The 17,880-nt window shown below is 41.9% G+C and overlaps 1 protein-coding gene across 1 annotated transcript in view; it reads right to left on the bottom strand.

The window, feature by feature from the left end:
* Positions 1–17,880, bottom strand: part of MAML1 (mastermind like transcriptional coactivator 1) — a 58,264-nt gene that overhangs the window by 10,705 nt on the left and 29,679 nt on the right. The window contains exon 2 of the mRNA XM_024116299.3: positions 6,673–8,085. Coding sequence (XP_023972067.1) covers positions 6,673–8,085 — 1,413 coding nt within the window. The remainder of the gene's footprint in view (positions 1–6,672; positions 8,086–17,880) is intronic.

Consider the following 17,880-nt stretch of genomic DNA (forward strand, 5'->3'; position numbering starts at 1 on the left):
TACAGAAATAGGGATCTTGAAGCAAGATGCTGCTCTAATAATAGAGATATAAGAAACTGGCATAACTGCTGGATGACTGGAACTGTCGAAATGGATATCATACTCTGAAATTTAACAAAGCTTGGTCTCTCATTAGGCTCAACAGTCACCTGTACTAACTTTACTAACTTACATGGCAGATCATGTGACTGCTTGCAGCTCTAGAAAAAGTGGCTGGGAATGTGTAGCATTGACTTTGGCTTCCTGCTTTTAGTTAAGATATTCCATGTAAGGTGAACACAAGCAAAAATTTGCAGGTTTGAGGACATATACAGAAGGGAAAACGGCAAGCTGGGGTATTTCCTTGCACAGCTGGAGAACCAAATGCTCCTAATTCCCAAACAGTGGGAGCTAAGGCTGTTTCCTCTCCTTCCCAGCCTATGTTTCAGATGGTTTTGAGACAAGAGCTAGAGAGGCAGAGATAGAGCAAGGAATCAGAAAAATAATGGAGACACAATATCTATTGCTAGAAAGGTAATTTGACAATGGAGAATAGCACATGGAACTGATTGGAAGTACTAGTTAGGAAATGTACTACACTTTAGAAGGAATTACATTGCCAAAGAGACCACAAGCCTGGCTTTACAATCTTTTGACTGCTCAAGCCTCCATACTTGCACAAACTCACCTGGACAGCTCATGAACATGCAGATTCCTGGGTTCTACCAGTAAGGATTCTAAGTGGCAGGGAGAATAATGCCCCTACCTCCACCTCAAAGATATCCAAGTCTTAATCCTTGAAACTGTGATCCTGCATCACAAAAGGGCTTTACAAAGGTGATTAATTTAAGGATCTTGAGATGGGAAGATAATCTTGGATGATTCAAGCAGGTACTATGCAATCAAAAGAGTCCTCATAGGTGGAAGAGGGTGACAGAAGGGTTAGAGAGAGCTTTGAAGATGCCACTTTGCTGCCTTTAAAGGTGGAGGAAGGGGCACATACCAAGAATGTGTGTATCCTCCAGAAGCTGAAAAGGCAAGGAAATGTATTCTCACTGAAAACCTCCAAAAGGAATATGGTCCTGATAACACATTGGCACATTGGTCCTACTTTAGCTCTTACTGTGCTTCTCATACTCTACAGGATTGGCTCAGGACGATTGGCCCAAAAGTACAAAAAGAGCTCAACAGTAGATTCAGATGCAGCATGATAAGGAAGGAAAATAAAGGGAAAGTAAGACAAGGGTCAACTGTGAAATGGGGTGGGCTCTGAGAACATTGTCTCTGGGCCTCTCTGGTTTTATGATCATTTTAAGTGGTTTACCCCTTGAAAAGGTGTAAAACATGCATCTGTAAAATAATTCCCACTTGAGCTTTTTGGGGATTTCCATGGAGGAATGGTGAGACACATATAAAACAACAGATAAGTTTTAGTACATTAGATTCAATATTGATAATTTCAAAGTGAAGGTAAAAATTGTTAAAAGAAGCACATCAAGAGGAAAATATGAGTTTTCATCCATAAAACAGGTATTGAGCACTTCCTAACAATTTTTAATAAAACAAAAGTGACCCCTAAGTAAACAAAATTTCCATCCTTCAATCCAGAACTTCCCTCTTTTTCTCTATAACTGTTTTCCTTTTGATTTCCCTATCCTACAATTTTTGTTAATGACATTACTATAGTCTAAGTTGCCCAAGCATGATGCTTAGAAGTTATTATTGATTTCTCCTAAACCTGTACTATCAAAAAAAACCCCAATCTGCTCCTTATGTCTGTAACAGCAACCCCATGCCAAAAGCATGCATGTCTGTGCTCACACAGACATACGCATGCTGCCTCTCCTTTACATTTCCACACTATCATCATCCAACCCTTTATTATCACTTTCATGTGGACCCAGACACAAGCCTACTGCTTGATGGCGTCTCCTTATACTAATCTATTGTTTATGCCACTGTTAGCCTAAGCCCACAAAGCCAGGTATGTTTGTTTTACTCAGTGATCTGAAGACTCCAATGACTCCCTTCTGCTTACAAATTGAAGATTAAACCCTTTGGCCATACACTTAAGATCCTCTACCATCTGAACCTAATTGCCTCTTCTAACTTCATCTCTCATAATAGTTCCTAAAATATAAGTAACATTGTACCAAATTTGATGACACTTAAGTTCAACCAAAATTTCTTTCCTATCTCTTTGCATTTTCTTAAGTCACTGATTAAATGTCCCAATCTTCTCCTTTAACCTTTAGAACTGTCCTCATTGTTTAAGACATACCTTAGGTGTCACATCCTCCATGAAAATTTTCCAAATTCCATTTATGTGAAAGAATAGTACTCCGTTGGCACCAATCAGATGGTTCTTAATTATTCTTGCTTCCATAATAGTTGCTTGTATAGTTGTCTTATCTCCTTTAATGGATTGTAACCTCTTTTTGGACAAGCACCAGTCTTAATCACTTTAAAATCCATCAATGAGCTTAATGGCTTGCACAAAAAGCTTAATAAATATTTGTTGAGTAAGATAGTTGTCAGATGAGTAAATGAGTAAATGTTTGAGTGAATTTAATGAAGGCTGGAATTTTGTATCAGCAGCCAGTGTTTATGATTCTTAAATGCAGTAAGGCATTATAATCATAAGTATGTAGGCATGTGGATACATTATATATAGTGTGCATATATATATCCACACACATACACATATGTATTTGGATATATACATATATCTCCACACACATATTTCTATATATTAATATATACATACATGCATGCACACACATACATACATATATAATTTTAAGGTCACATGCACTGAAGAAGATCAGATTTTTTAGAAGTTATAGATCTTATATTTTAAAAATAACTTATGCATTTTATATATAAGTAATGTTAAATTTTTAATAAATTGATTTTGATAATAGTCTGAAAATACATACACATTTTAAACAGTTTATTCCCTTTTGGATGGTGTCTTTTAAACACACGCAAAGAATCACACCAAAGACACTGGAATTGAGAACACATTGCCCTCTGTCCCTGCATTCTCAGTTGCTCTTGATTAGGGATGGAGCTCACGTATTAATCACTTTTTTCCCCTCTACTTGTGGAAAGTGCAGCATTCGTAGCAAATAATGATGTATCACTGAGGTAAGTGAAGTTGAAGCAAATGTATAGCCCATTATGACAGTAATAGTCCAGAGGGATAATGCAGTTTTGATTTAATAAATATCAAGAGATTGTTGTTGTTCTGTGTCATAGCAAAGGCAAAGTCCCCATTCTATAGCTGGGCTTATAGCCTTGTTTACATCCTTTGCCACTGTGGCATTCAGTTTACTATGTAGTGATTGTCTAATACAATGAGAAACAGAAAATCTTCCACTGAGCAATGTCATGCTGTCACCTAGCTCTTTCCAGGGAGAAAATAGGATCTGATGAAGTTATTAAAATGAAGTAGCATTGTTACATATTAGAATATGGTGAATATATCTTAGCTCTGTTGCATGAGTAGCAGGACAAAATCTCAGACTTTGCCCCTAGAAGAACGATTTACATATACGACTCAGTTTTCTGAGTGTTGTATCCTACCTCCTCTTACCTACTTCAAAATAGATGACCTAAAACAACAAAACAGGATATGAGAGCGAATACGTGTCTTAACTAAGTAAAGCAAGAAACACTGAAATAGAAAACAGATCAAGTTTACCCTTACTTTGAATTGCTATTTCACAGAGATGCAAAACAATTTTACATTCTTTATTATGGAGATGGACTGTAAACTGTTCACTCCTTTAGACCAAATCTCCTAGGGCCTCTGGAATTTTGTAACCATAAGGCATTTACATGCTCTGCCAGTCCAATCTGAAACTGAGGCTTCAATCCCTCAGGAAGCATTCATTAGCATTATAAATTAGCCAGGGTCTAAAACATTCTCTGACATAAATCGTACCAGTGTTTTCTTAGGTCAGTCTTCCAAGGCAATAGAAATAAAAACAAAAATAAACAAATGGGAGATAATCAAACATACAAGCTTTTGCACAGCAAAGGAAACCATCGACAAAATGAAAAGACAACCTATGGAATGGGAGAAAATACTTGCAAACGATGAGACTGACAAGGGCTTAATTTCCAAAATATACAGACAGCTCATACAACTCGACAACAAAAAATCAAACAACCCAATCAAAAAATGGGCAGAAGACCTAAACAGACATTTCTCCAAAGAAGACACACAGATGGCCAATAGGCATATGAAAAGATGCTCAGCATGGCTAATTATCAGACAAATGCAAATCAAAACTACAATGAGGCATCTAATCACCTTACACCAGTCAGAATGGCCATCAACAAAAAAAATCTACAAACAATAAATGCTGGAGAGCTTCCCTGATGGTGCAGTGGCTGGGAATCCACCTGCCAATGCAGGGGACACGGGTTCAAGCCCTGGTCCGGGAAGATCCCACATGCTGTGGAGCAACTAAGCCTGTGCACAACTACTGAGCCTGCACTCTAGAGCCCGCGAGCCACAACTACTGAGCCCACACGCCACAACTACTGAGCCCACACGCCACAACTACTGAAGCCCCTGTGCGTAGAGCCCATGCTCTGAAACAAAGAGAGGCCACCGCGATGAGAGGCTCACGCACCACAACAAAGAGTACTCCCCCATCACTACAACTAGAGAAAGCCCGCGTGCAACTTAGACCCAACGCAGCCAAAAATAAAATAAATAAATTTATCAAAAAAATAAACACCCTTTAAAAAATAAAATAAAATAAATGTTGGAGAGGGTGTGGAGAAAAGGGAACCCTCTTATACTGTTGGTGGGGATGTCAGTGCAGCCACTGTGGAAAACAGTATGGAGGTTCCTCAAGAAACTAAAAACAGAATTACCATATGATCCAGCAATCCCACTCCTGGGTATATACCCAGACAAAACTATAATTCAAAAAGAGACATGCACCGCTATGTTCATAGCAGCACTATTCACAACAGAATGAGAACTTTAATGGATATTCTCTATTAATACCTGAACCTAAAGTGAGAGAGTCATGTCAAAGGTTACCACAATATTACCCCAACATCATTACTTACCTTTAAAAGGAGAAATTTTTAACTCATACAGGAAAAAGGCAAAAAGCAATTATCATTTAAACAAATTCAACTTTTTGAGCTTTTCCCCACTCCTTATTTATTTGTATGTATGTATGTATGTATGTATTTGGCTGCACTGGGTCTTAGTTGTGGCATGCGGGATCTAGTTCCCTGACCAGGGATCAAACCTGGGCCCCCTGCATTGGGAGCGTGGAGTCTTAACCATTGGACCACCAGGGAAGTCCTTCATTTGTATATTTAATCTTTTTACAAGATTCTAATCTTAGAGCAGACAGATTCTGAAGTAATCTCCTCACCCCAATCACCAGAAGCTTATGGACTACAAGAGTGCCTTGTGAGGTGCAAAGTACTACTGAAATAGCAGACATCACTGTGCCGCTCTTTCTTTAGGATGCTCTCAGTGACTGTGTAGCAGTTTAGTGGCTGAAATAATTAGAAGTATGAACGTTTACACATGCATTCTTCTGCTGACAGATGCTTAGACTGCTTCCAGTTTTTGGCTATTAGAAATAATCATGCAATGAATATCTTGTATGTAACTTTCTTCTTTTTTTTGGATTATTTCTTGCAGGGGTATATAATGTGTCAATGCTTACGAACATTTTTATGGCTTATGAAAAATACGAAATGTCAAATTACTTTCCAAAAGCATTGTGCCCAATTACACACCCTCACTACTATCTGAACATGTCAATTTCCTCATGGTATTACTAGCATTGAGTTTTTTAATTTTTAAAATTTTAGAGTGTGCTACAAATAGACTGCAGGCTTACAAATAGACTGCTGGAGTCCAGCCCCAGCAGTGAAAGAAAGGAGGCAATGCAATACACCCAACTGCATGGGACACAACTACTGTCACACAAGTGTTAAAAAGTATCAATGGATCTATATATATATATGTCTTCTATAGATATAGAAGACAATCCAGGACACACTGTGGAGTAAGAAAAGCAAGTGCTAACTTTGAGGAAATCTGGGAACACTCTGTGTTTGTTTACTATACAAGCCCTAGCCATGAGAAGGCTTCCAGTGGGGAGACATTTTATAACATATTTGAATATGAGTAGAAATGCAAATAATGATCATCATAGAATGGTACTTGACCATTCTCCACCCTACAAAGCCATGTGATTCTGCCAGGCTTGAGTGTCTTGACTAAATAAACTGTTAGGAAGCAGCACTCACCTAAATGTTATAAGCTTACTAAAACTTACGGTATTTTGAACACACATGTCTGAAAAGTGGTATATAAAAAAAAAAAAGCAGAGCCTCTAAGGACATTAAATGTGATCTTGCCACAAATGACTTAAGTTGTATGGCATGAAAGAGACACTAGACCAAGTGCAGGGGATTCCTCAAACGGGTATACAGTTAAAACCAAGTTACACTAGAGAATTTTACCCTATTTTTGTTTATTAAGAATAAATCCTCGTTTGCTTGGTCAATTTTCACTCCCAAGGGAGTCAAAGGATGAAAGTACCAGCTCCCTCCCTCCCTTTGTTCCGCAACTACCTGGGATCTGGTAACCACACTAGGATGGATGTGGATGCAGAGTAACAGAGTAAACCCCGTGCTCACCTGGCTAGGTGGAACCAGTGATCGGAAGGGCAAATTTCCTGGCTTTGGTTTCATTAAAAATAAGGAGTTCTGCTCGTTGTTCAGATGAGACAGCTGCTGGGGAAGATAAGCCATCAGGGCCGGCTTGCTCTGGCCAGCCCCAGGGCCACCTTGCCCACAGTCTGCTTTGTAGTGAGAAAGGGGTTTGGTGTTGCCGTAGTCCAGCACTGATCCTTGGTTAGCCACGGGATTCTGATTCAAGTTACTTGGTGGCTGGTGACTCAGCAGGTTCACATGGCTGGGCTGGAGGTAGGGGCCTCCGGGCCGAGGGGAGCTCTTGTTCACACTGGGCATCATGAGCAGTTTGGAGCTAGTGAAGTCTTGCTTGTAACTGGGAGGGCTGGCAGGTTTTTCCATGGAATAAGGGACATTTAAGGGACTGTGGGAGGGGCCTGTCTGCTGCCACGTGGATATCTGGCCTGGAGCTGGTGCTGGGGCAGCCTGCTGTGGGTTCTGGAGCATCTGCTCACGCTTCTGCTTGGCAGCGATCTGCTGGAGTTGGTGGGCAGAGGACAGCTCTGAGCTCCCACCTGGGCCCTGGCTAGGCAACACCACACTGGAGAGGGCTCTTTGTGCATTCTGGGCCTGGGCTGATGCCGACATCAGGTTGGGACTGGGATTGTCCACCCCAGGCTGACCAGAGGTGTGGAACAGGGGCTGAGCGCCTCCTAGGCTGGGTGAATCTGTGCTCACAGGGCCAGATGAAGGCCCCATAAAGGTCTGTCCTGCAGACCCAGCCCTCACTTGTGGAGAGCCTAACTGTTCTTGTTCAAAGGCTGCTGGAGAGAATTCTGTTTTAATATTAATGTCCTGTGCCAAGGGGGTCTGTGTGGCAGAACCAGAAGACTCTGGATCCTTCTTCTCTTCAAAGTCCTCATTAAATAGGTCCTTCATGTCTTCATCAGGCACTGACCTGTTCAGCTCCTCGATGAGCTCCTTCCACTCCTGCTCATTAAGGTTGAGGTCAGGCATGAGGTTGCTTTGAGATATGGAGCCTCCGGCCCCTGCGATCATGCAAGGCAGGTCATCCACGGGCTCCTGCTTCAGTTCTTTATTCAGGCTCAGGGGAAATGACTCACTGGGGTTGCTGCCTCCATTCAAGTGGAGGCTCGAGTCTGCCAGACACTTCTTGTTGATGGAGTCCAGCCCCAGTGAGTGCTTCCCGCTGGCCTGTAGGGCCTCTGTGCCAGGCTTGTCAGGCTGACCAAGGGGGGAGGCTGGAGGCAGGCCATTGGAAGAGACGGCAACTCCCAGAGGGGCCTCCCGGCGGGTCTTCTTATGCCCAGGAAAGAAGTCTCCATAGCCATTCTGTTGATCACCATTCTGAGGGGATGTGGCACTATCGAGATTCCTCTTCACTGTATCATGGAGATGCTGAAAAACAAGAAAAAGAGTGACTTATATATACACCACGTATGAGGCCCGTCTGCTTCTAATGGTGACTTAAACCAGGGGCCTGTATCCCTGCAGTGCTCTCCCGCCGATTTTGCTTGCCCAGTTTACAACTCTCACTTCTGGGAACACACCCCCATTCCCCCTCCAGGGTTGTCTCTGCCTCTTCCTCTCCTGTGGCCTTGCCTGAGGGAAGACTAGCTCAGCTGTGGGAAAGTAATCCGGCTGCAGTCAATGCGTCAGTCCCTGGAATCTTGCAGCTCTTTTTGCAGGACACAAGCCTGATGCAGCCCACAGCCATCTAAATCTGAGGGTGTGACTGAGAATGGAGCTAATGAGAAAGAGCCAAAGGATACATATATATTCTTGAGGACATAATTTGCATCCCGGATCTAGGTTATACACGAGACCAGCCATCCCCCTAGACTTTTCACTTATGGGAACCAATAAATTCCTCCTTGTGTTTAAGTTGGTTTAACTTGGATTTCTGTTGCCTTCAGCTAAAGGAGACTTAGCTAGTATAGGCTCTTTTTCAGGCCTTGTTGGGGGCTGATCACAAGCTCCAGGCCTCCATCTTAGTGCACAGGCATTTTCATGCCCTTCCTCATCTTTCTAGGTGCCCTTGCCTGGCTCCACCCCTTCTCTCCAGGCTAGGCTGCTTCCTCATATGCCTTACAGGCCTCTGCCTTTTGGCTTTTGTCCCACTCTGCTCCCCACCAACCGTGAGCATCTTCTAATCCCCTGTACCCAGTCACCAGCCCTCCCAAACCCTACCACTTCTTAACAAGACGATTAATTTGAACACAGTCATGTCTGTCTGGCAGTTACTTACTTCCCCATGTTCTCCTCAACTGGATTTGTTCAAGTAATCTTATTAAGAGTCTACCGTGTGTCAGGGACAAGTGCTGTGGGGATATCAAGACAAATGAGGTGGTCCCTACTCTTCACAGGCTTCCAATCTTCTAGGACATGGGACATACATGGACATGGCTACAGAATAAGACAAACACCATATGCAAGCCGTAGAGCAATAAGCACCCTGAGAGTTCAAGGGCAGGAGTTTCATGGAGAGAACATGACAGGGAAGAGAAGAGGTGGTATCTTTCCGTTATTTCCCAGCCTCGTTTTCAGCTACCAGGACACAACTCCTCCACTAACAGAGGCACCTGCACTCAGCCTCCATACATGTCTGCTCCTTTCCTATGTTTACTTCTGTTACATTTTTGTCCTTTATCCCCCAGTCTCAATTCCAACCTCCCCCCCAACCACTGGCCCTAAGCATTTATACTGTGCTATTTACAACATTCCAATTAACAGCTTTCATTATTATCTTTAAGCAGATTTCAGAGGAGTTAGAGAGTAGCACAAGACACTCTGTGCTGCTCTCTTCTGCTGCAGAGAAGGGCCACAATGACCCACCACATCCACCCCAGGAGGCTGAGCACAGAAATACCTGACCCCCTGGGCGTGGGGTGGAGGGAAGGAGGGGGCCAAGGGCACCAGCTCTCAGCAGCAAACTACCTGTAGACACATGTACAATGAGCAAGAAAACAAGGAGGGCAATTTTATCAGTCTCTGAGTTCCAATTTTAATGTTCCATTCCCTCTCCTTCAAGATTTTCTTATTTCTTAACTGTTAAAGCTGACTGCACAGTGTTCTATAAATACTGGCTAAGTATTTCTTTAAATGCATATCTGGGTAATTAAGTTAGCTCAGAAAAGGTTAGGAATGCTCAATAAATGGAACTGTAGGGCAAAGGTATAAGCAAAACATGATCCTAGGACTCAACTCAAGAACACAGCCCCTACGTATAGAGGGAACATATCTCAAGATAATAAATTTATGACAAACCCACAGCCAATATAATATTCTGTGGTGAAAAGCTGAAAGCCTTCCTGCTAAATTCTGGAACAAGACAAGGATGCTCACTCTCACCTCTTCTATTCAACACAGTACTGGAAGTCCTAGCCACAGAAATCAGACAAGAAAAAGAAATAAAAGGTATTCAAATTGCAAGAGAAAAGGTAAAATTGTCATTATATGCAGATTATATGATACCATACATAGAAAACCCTAAATACTCCACACAGAAACTACTAGAACTGATAAATGAATTCAGCAAGGTAGCAGGATACAAGATTAACACACAGAAATCAGTTGCATTTCTTTACACCAACAATGAAATATCAGAAAAGGAATGTAAAAAAAAAAAAAGAAACCTTTTAAAATTGCACCCCCAACAATAAAATACTTAGGAATAAACCTGACCAAGGAGGTGAAAGACTTATACACTGAGAACTATAAAACATTAATAAAGGAAACTGAAGATGATTCAAAGAAATGGAAAGATATCCCATGCTCTTGGATTGGAAGACTTATAATACGTTAAAATGGCCATACTACCCAAAGCAATTGACAGATTTAATGCAATCCCTATCAAATTACCCATGACATTTTTCACAGAACTAATCTTTTTTAAATAACATTTTAAAAAAGATTTATTTTTGGCTTGCGTTGGGTCTTGGCTGTGGCATGTGGGATCTTCATTGCAGCACATGGACTCTTCGTTGCAGCACGTGGGCTTCTATCTAGTTGTAGCATGTGGGTTTTCTCTTCTCTAGTTGTGGCACGCGGGTTCCAGGGCGTGTGGGCTCTGTAGTTTGCAGCATGCAGGCTCTCTAGTTGAGGCATGTGAGCTCAGTAATTGAGGCACATGGGCTTAGTTGTCCTGCAGCATGTGGCATCTCAGTTCCCTGACCAGGGATCAAACCTGTGTCCCCTGCATTTTAAGGCAGATGCTTTACCACTGGACCACCAGGGAAGTTCCTAGAACAAATAATCTTAAAATTCATATGGAACCATAAAAGACCCAGAATTGTCAAAGCAACCCTGAGGAAAAAGAACAAAGCTGGAGGCATAACCCTTCCAGACTTCAGACAATACTACAAAGCTATAGTAATCAAAACAGTGTGGTACTGGCACAAAAACAGACATATGGATCAATGGAACAGAGGGTCCAGAAATAAACCTACACACCTACAATCAATAAATCTTCAACAAAGGAGGTAAGAATATACAATGGGAAAAAGACAGCCTCTTCAGCACCTGGTGTTGGGAAAGTTGGACAGCTGCATGTAAATCAATGAAGTTAGAACACACCCTCTCACCATACACAAAAATAAACTCAAAATGGCTTAAAGACTTAAATGTAAGACATGACACCATAAAAATCCTAGAAGAGATCACAGGCAAAAAATTCTTTGACATAAATTGTACCAATGTTTTCTTAGGTCAGTCTCCCAAGGCAATAGAAATAAAAACAAAAATAAACAAATGGGACCTAATCAAACTTACAAGCTTTTGCACAGCAAAGGAAACCATAAACAAGAGGAAAAGGAGAACGAAAAATGGAGCTGGAGGCATAACCCTTCCAGACTTCAGACAATACTACAAAGCTATAGTAATCAAAACAGTGTGGTACTGGCACAAAAACAGACATATGGATCAATGGAACAGAGGGTCCAGAAATAAACCTACACACCTACAATCAATAAATCTTCAACAAAGGAGGTAAGAATATACAATGGGAAAAAGACAGCCTCTTCAGCACCTGGTGTTGGGAAAGTTGGACAGCTGCATGTAAATCAATGAAGTTAGAACACACCCTCTCACCATACACAAAAATAAACTCAAAATGGCTTAAAGACTTAAATGTAAGACATGACACCATAAAAATCCTAGAAGAGATCATAGGCAAAACATTCTCTGACATGAATCGTACCAATGTTTTCTTAGGTCAGTCTCCCAAGGTAACAGAAATATAAACCAAACCAAACAAAAAAACCAAATAGGACCTAATGAAACTTACAAGCTTTTGCACAGCAAAGGAAACCATCGACAAAATGAAAAGACAACCTATGGAATGGGAGAAAATACTTGCAAACGATGAGACTGACAAGGGCTTAATTTCCAAAATATACAGACAGCTCATACAACTCGACAACAAAAAATCAAACAACCCAATCAAAAAATGGGCAGAAGACCTAAACAGACATTTCTCCAAAGAAGACACACAGATGGCCAATAGGCATATGAAAAGATGCTCAGCATGGCTAATTATCAGACAAATGCAAATCAAAACTACAATGAGGCATCTAATCACCTTACACCAGTCAGAATGGCCATCAACAAAAAAAATCTACAAACAATAAATGCTGGAGAGCTTCCCTGATGGTGCAGTGGCTGGGAATCCACCTGCCAATGCAGGGGACACGGGTTCAAGCCCTGGTCCGGGAAGATCCCACATGCTGTGGAGCAACTAAGCCTGTGCACAACTACTGAGCCTGCACTCTAGAGCCCGCGAGCCACAACTACTGAGCCCACACGCCACAACTACTGAGCCCACACGCCACAACTACTGAAGCCCCTGTGCGTAGAGCCCATGCTCTGAAACAAAGAGAGGCCACCGCGATGAGAGGCTCACGCACCACAACAAAGAGTACTCCCCCATCACTACAACTAGAGAAAGCCCGCGTGCAACTTAGACCCAACGCAGCCAAAAATAAAATAAATAAATTTATCAAAAAAATAAACACCCTTTAAAAAATAAAATAAAATAAATGTTGGAGAGGGTGTGGAGAAAAGGGAACCCTCTTATACTGTTGGTGGGGATGTCAGTGCAGCCACTGTGGAAAACAGTATGGAGGTTCCTCAAGAAACTAAAAACAGAATTACCATATGATCCAGCAATCCCACTCCTGGGTATATACCCAGACAAAACTATAATTCAAAAAGAGACATGCACCGCTATGTTCATAGCAGCACTATTCACAACAGCCAAGACCTGGAAACAACCTAAATGTCCATCGACAGATGAATGGATAAAGAAGATGTGGTACATATATACAATGGAATACTACTCAGCCATAGAAAAGAAGGAAATAATGCCATTAGCAGCAACATGGATGCAACTAGAGATTATCATACTAAGTAACGTAAGCCAGAAAGACAAATACCATGATATATCACTTATATGTGGAATCTAAAATATGACACAAATGAACTTATTTATGAAATAAATAGAATCATGGACATAGAGAACAGCCTGGTGGTTGTCAGTGAAGGGCTGGAGTGGGAGGTTGGGGTTAGCAGATGTACCGGGGCACGAACCCGCGTCCCCTGCATCGGCAGGCGGACTCTCAACCACTGCGCCACCAGGGAGGCCCGATGTAAGTTTTTATATACAGAACGGATAAGCAAGGTCCTACTGTATAGCGCAGAGAACCATATTTACTATCTTATGATAAACCATAATGGAAAAGAATATAAAAAAAGAATGTATGTATATATGTATAACTGAATCACTTTGGTGTACAGCAGTAATTAACACCACATTGTAAATCAACTATACTTCAATTAAAAAAAAAATACTGGGACTTCCCCAGTGGTCCAATGGCTAATACACCATGCTCCCAATGCAGGGGGCCCAGGATGGATCCCTGATCAGGGAACTAGATCCCACATGCCACAACTAAGAGTTTGCGTGCCACAACTAAAGATCCCGCTTGCCGCAACAAAGATCCCGCGTGCTGCAACTAAGACCTGGCACAGCCAAATAAATAAATAAATAAATATCAAAACGAAACAAAACAAAACTAGGAACACAGCCCCTACAACACAAGGACATGTGTGCTTTACTTTCATGTAGGTTTTTCTGCTTCCTGCTGCCACCTAGGGGTGAGAGGGGGAAAGGAACCATAATCCTAAAATGGACCCTTTATAAGATCCTTTGTTTTAAAAGTTTCCTTCTGGGAAGGTAAATTCATACCCATTTAGTCGGTCAGAAGGAAATAAAAATGAGTTGCTAATTTTCGGGGGGGGGGTTATTCTTTCTATTATTTCTTTTTTTTGGAAAATCATTTGTTCCTCGGTGTCAGGTTTGGGATCTCTGTAAACCTGGGAGCTCAGTTTTCTACTTTCCTAAGGGGGAAGATGGACACCTAAGAGGTCAACGCACATGATGAGTCAGCTGATTGTCCCAGATTAGAAACAGAATCCTTCTTTGCCATAACAGTTATAAAAGCTACCACGTCCTCTTTCAATATCCACATGCAGACAGCTGCAGGCAAATTCCAAAGTAACAACTTAATTTTGCAATACCAATTGCTTTTAGCCAAAGGAAACACCAGGTCATTTTCTCAACTGCACACAAAATTTAACTGGAATGATGTAGGTGGGTTTGGGAAGTGTGGAATATGGTGGCTCTGGCAGATTTTTGAGTCTTGAGCATTTGCAGGAGTGCCTGATATGTGTAGGGCACTGTAGAGGAAGACAAAGATGAGTAAACCATGGAGCCTGATCTCCAGGAATTTATAACAGAGATGGGAAAATGGTCTGAATTGATTATAAATTATTTAAGAACAAACACAGTAAGAGCTATAAAGCATACAAGACTGGCTGTCCTTGTGCTTGCCCTCAGTGTATCTGGTACTTCTGGGTACTCAGCTCAGAGGTTTCTGTTGTAACTACCTAATGGTCTCCCGATGCACAGGGTTTCAGGAGGATTCAGTTCTGGGATAATGTGATCTGGTGCTCATTTCCTCCACAAGGGAGTTTTGTTAAAGAATACTTCATGCTTGATGGTAAACTGGAGGCCTTGCATGCTCACCCAGTCAGTCCTGACTCCTACCCTAGCCTGTGCCACCCATCATCTTCTACTCTGGGAGAGGGGCCCCAGGATATCAACGGTGAGTCAAGCTGGAGTTGCCACACCTTATGGACACCAAATCAGTATCCTGTCCCCACCCATCCACTAGCCCTCACTTAGTGAGGACAGTCCCTCACCTAGTCTCTACTTCCACCCTCTTCCACCACCCACCAATGAAATTCCAGTGTGCTTTGTGGTAAAACTCCCCCAAATGAGAGTTCTCCCACTGAGTTAACAAACAGATGTGGCTGTTTAAGACAGGGGTGGCTCTCTCATCAATGTTCCTTATGCACTGACATGTAGATGAAAGTATAGGTTGACAGCGACTTCCCTGGCGGTCCAGTGGTTGGGACTCTGTGCTTCCACTGCAGGGGGCGCAGGTTCAATCCCTGGTCAGGGAACTAAGATCCCGCATGCTATGTGGCACGGCCAAAGAAGAAGGAAAAAAAAAAAGTATAGGTTGACAATATAGAGGTTACTCAAAAAACTAAAAACAGAGTTGTCATATGTTCCAGCAATCCCACTCCTGGGCATATATCCAGACAATACTATAATTCAAAAAGACAGGGACTTCCCTGGTGGTACAGTGGTTAAGAATCCGCCTGCCAACGCAGGGGACATGGGTTCGAGCCCTGATCCAGGAAGATCCCACATGCTGCAGAGCAACTAAGCCCGTGAGCCACAACTACTGAGCTGGCACTCTAGAGCCCGCGAGCCACAACTACTGAAGCCCGTGTGCCCTAGAGCCCATGCTCTGCAACAAGAGAAGCCACTGCAATGAGAAGCCCACGTACCTCAACAAAGAGTAGCCCCCGCTTGCTGCAACTAAAGAAAGCCTGCACACAGCAACAAAGACCCAACGCAGCCAAAAATAAATAAAAAATAAATTTCTAAAAAAAAAATTAAAAAAGATACATGCACCCCTATGTTCACAGCAGCACTATTCACAATCTAAATGTCCATCAACAGATGAATGGATAACGAAGATGTGGTATGTTTATACAATGGAATACTACTCAGCCATAAAAAATAAGGAAATAATGCCATTTGCAGCAACATGGATGCAACTAGAGATTATCATACTAAGTAAAGTAATTCAGAAAGAGAAAGAAAAATACCACATGATATCACTTATATGTGGAATCTAAAATATGACACAAATGAACCTATTTACAAAACAGAAACAGATTCACAGACATAGAGAACAGACTGTGGTTGCCAAGGTGGGTGGGGGGTCGGGGAGGGATGGATTGGAAGTCTGGGGTTAGCAGATGCAAACTATTATATATAAAATGGATAAACAACAAGGCCCTACTGTATAGCACAGGGAACTATATTCAATATCCTATGATAAACCATAATGGAAAAGAATTTTTTTTTTTTTTACGCAGTGAACGGCATGCAGAACTTCGACCAGTGATAGAACCTGTGCCCCCTGCATTGAAAGTGTGGAGTCTTAACCACTGGACCACCAGGGAAGTCCAAAAAGGATTTTATTAAAAAATGTAATATATATGTATAACTGAATCACTGCTGTACAGCAGAAATTAACACAACACTGTAAATCAACTATACTTCAAAAAAAAAGAGCATAGGTTGAAACATATAAAATCATTTAACTTTTTAAGGTAATAGTAGTTAAATATTGGTAATTTCAACCTCATACCATGCTCACCTTTCTTTTCCCCATGAGCTCTTCTAGTACTCTGTATATACAGTGAGGACCCTCAGGAACCCCGACTGTTGTTGGAAAAGATCCTCTAAAGGTAAAGTGGATCTATTTTCATGCAACATTAAAGGTTTCAATGATTTGAGGAAAAATCAGTGAGGTCCAAAGTAGCAACTTTGATAAGGCACTGATTTGAGCCAAATGTTACAAGGACAAGTCATTACTTCCTTAGTGTGCCTCGAGGACCACTCAGCACCTGCACTTACTATTCCCCACTGATTCAGAATCTCACTCAATCTTCAAAGGTACCCTGAAGATGAGTATCACTGTTTCGGTTTTACAGCAGATGAAAGTCAGATTACATGAGGTTTCCTAAAGTTTGAGCATTCAGAGGTCTTGGGAAGGATCTGCAGCAGATCCCCACAGCCCTGCCCCTCCCCTGGTCAGTCTGAGATCGGGCCCAAATTAATCCCACCTCCACCTGTGAAGCTAAAAGAGTTTGGTAAAAAACAAGCATCAGGGGCTTCCCTGGTGGCGCAGTGGTTGAGAGTCCGCCTGCCGATGCAGGGGACACGAGTTCATGCCCCGGTCCGGGAGGATCCCACGTGCCGCGGAGCAGATGGGCCCGTGAGCCATGGCTGCTGAGCCTGCGCGTCCGGAGCCTGTGCTCCGCAACAGGAGAGGCCACAACAGTGAGAGGCCCGCGTACCGCAAAAAAAAACAAAAAACCAAGCAGCAGTAGGGAGTGAGTCAGAGTTTCAAACTGTAAGGAGAACCTCCCTGAGACCAAGCACAAAGAGCCCTGTTAAGACGTTACCAGAAAAATGGGCTGTGCTGAAAAAAATCTCACACACCAAGGCTACAAAAGATTCTTTGTAAAATATTTAAAGAAAAAAATGTTACAGAACCTTCTATAATTTGCTACTAAAGATTCCCACTCTTAAGAGTTTGGTATCATCACTGATTAGAAGCACACTGAGTACTAAGGAAATCTGTAAGCACCACTCCTTGCCACTAAATCTGCCTACAAGGACATACTGAAAATGGCAAGTTCTGAGAAATGTATTTTCCAGAAAACTTTATAGTTTTGTGCCTAGACATTTTTATCATCACCTTAAAAATTTTTTTTTTACTTTGAAAGAATTATAGATTCATAGGAAGTTGCAAAGAGTACAGAGGGTCCTGTGTACCCTTCACCCAGTTTCCCTCAACAGTTGTATTTTACCTAATTATAGCAAAATATCAACCAGGAAGAAGATATAGGTAGAATGTGGGTGTACAGTTCTATGTCATTTTAGCAAATGACTATCACCTTTTTAAAAAAATTTTATTTTATATTGAAGCATAGTTGACTAACAACGTTGTGTTAGTTTCAGGTGTACAGCAAAGTGATTCTGTTACA

Source organism: Physeter macrocephalus, chromosome 2 (genome assembly GCF_002837175.3).
Source record: "Physeter macrocephalus isolate SW-GA chromosome 2, ASM283717v5, whole genome shotgun sequence".
NCBI lineage: Eukaryota > Metazoa > Chordata > Mammalia > Artiodactyla > Physeteridae > Physeter > Physeter macrocephalus.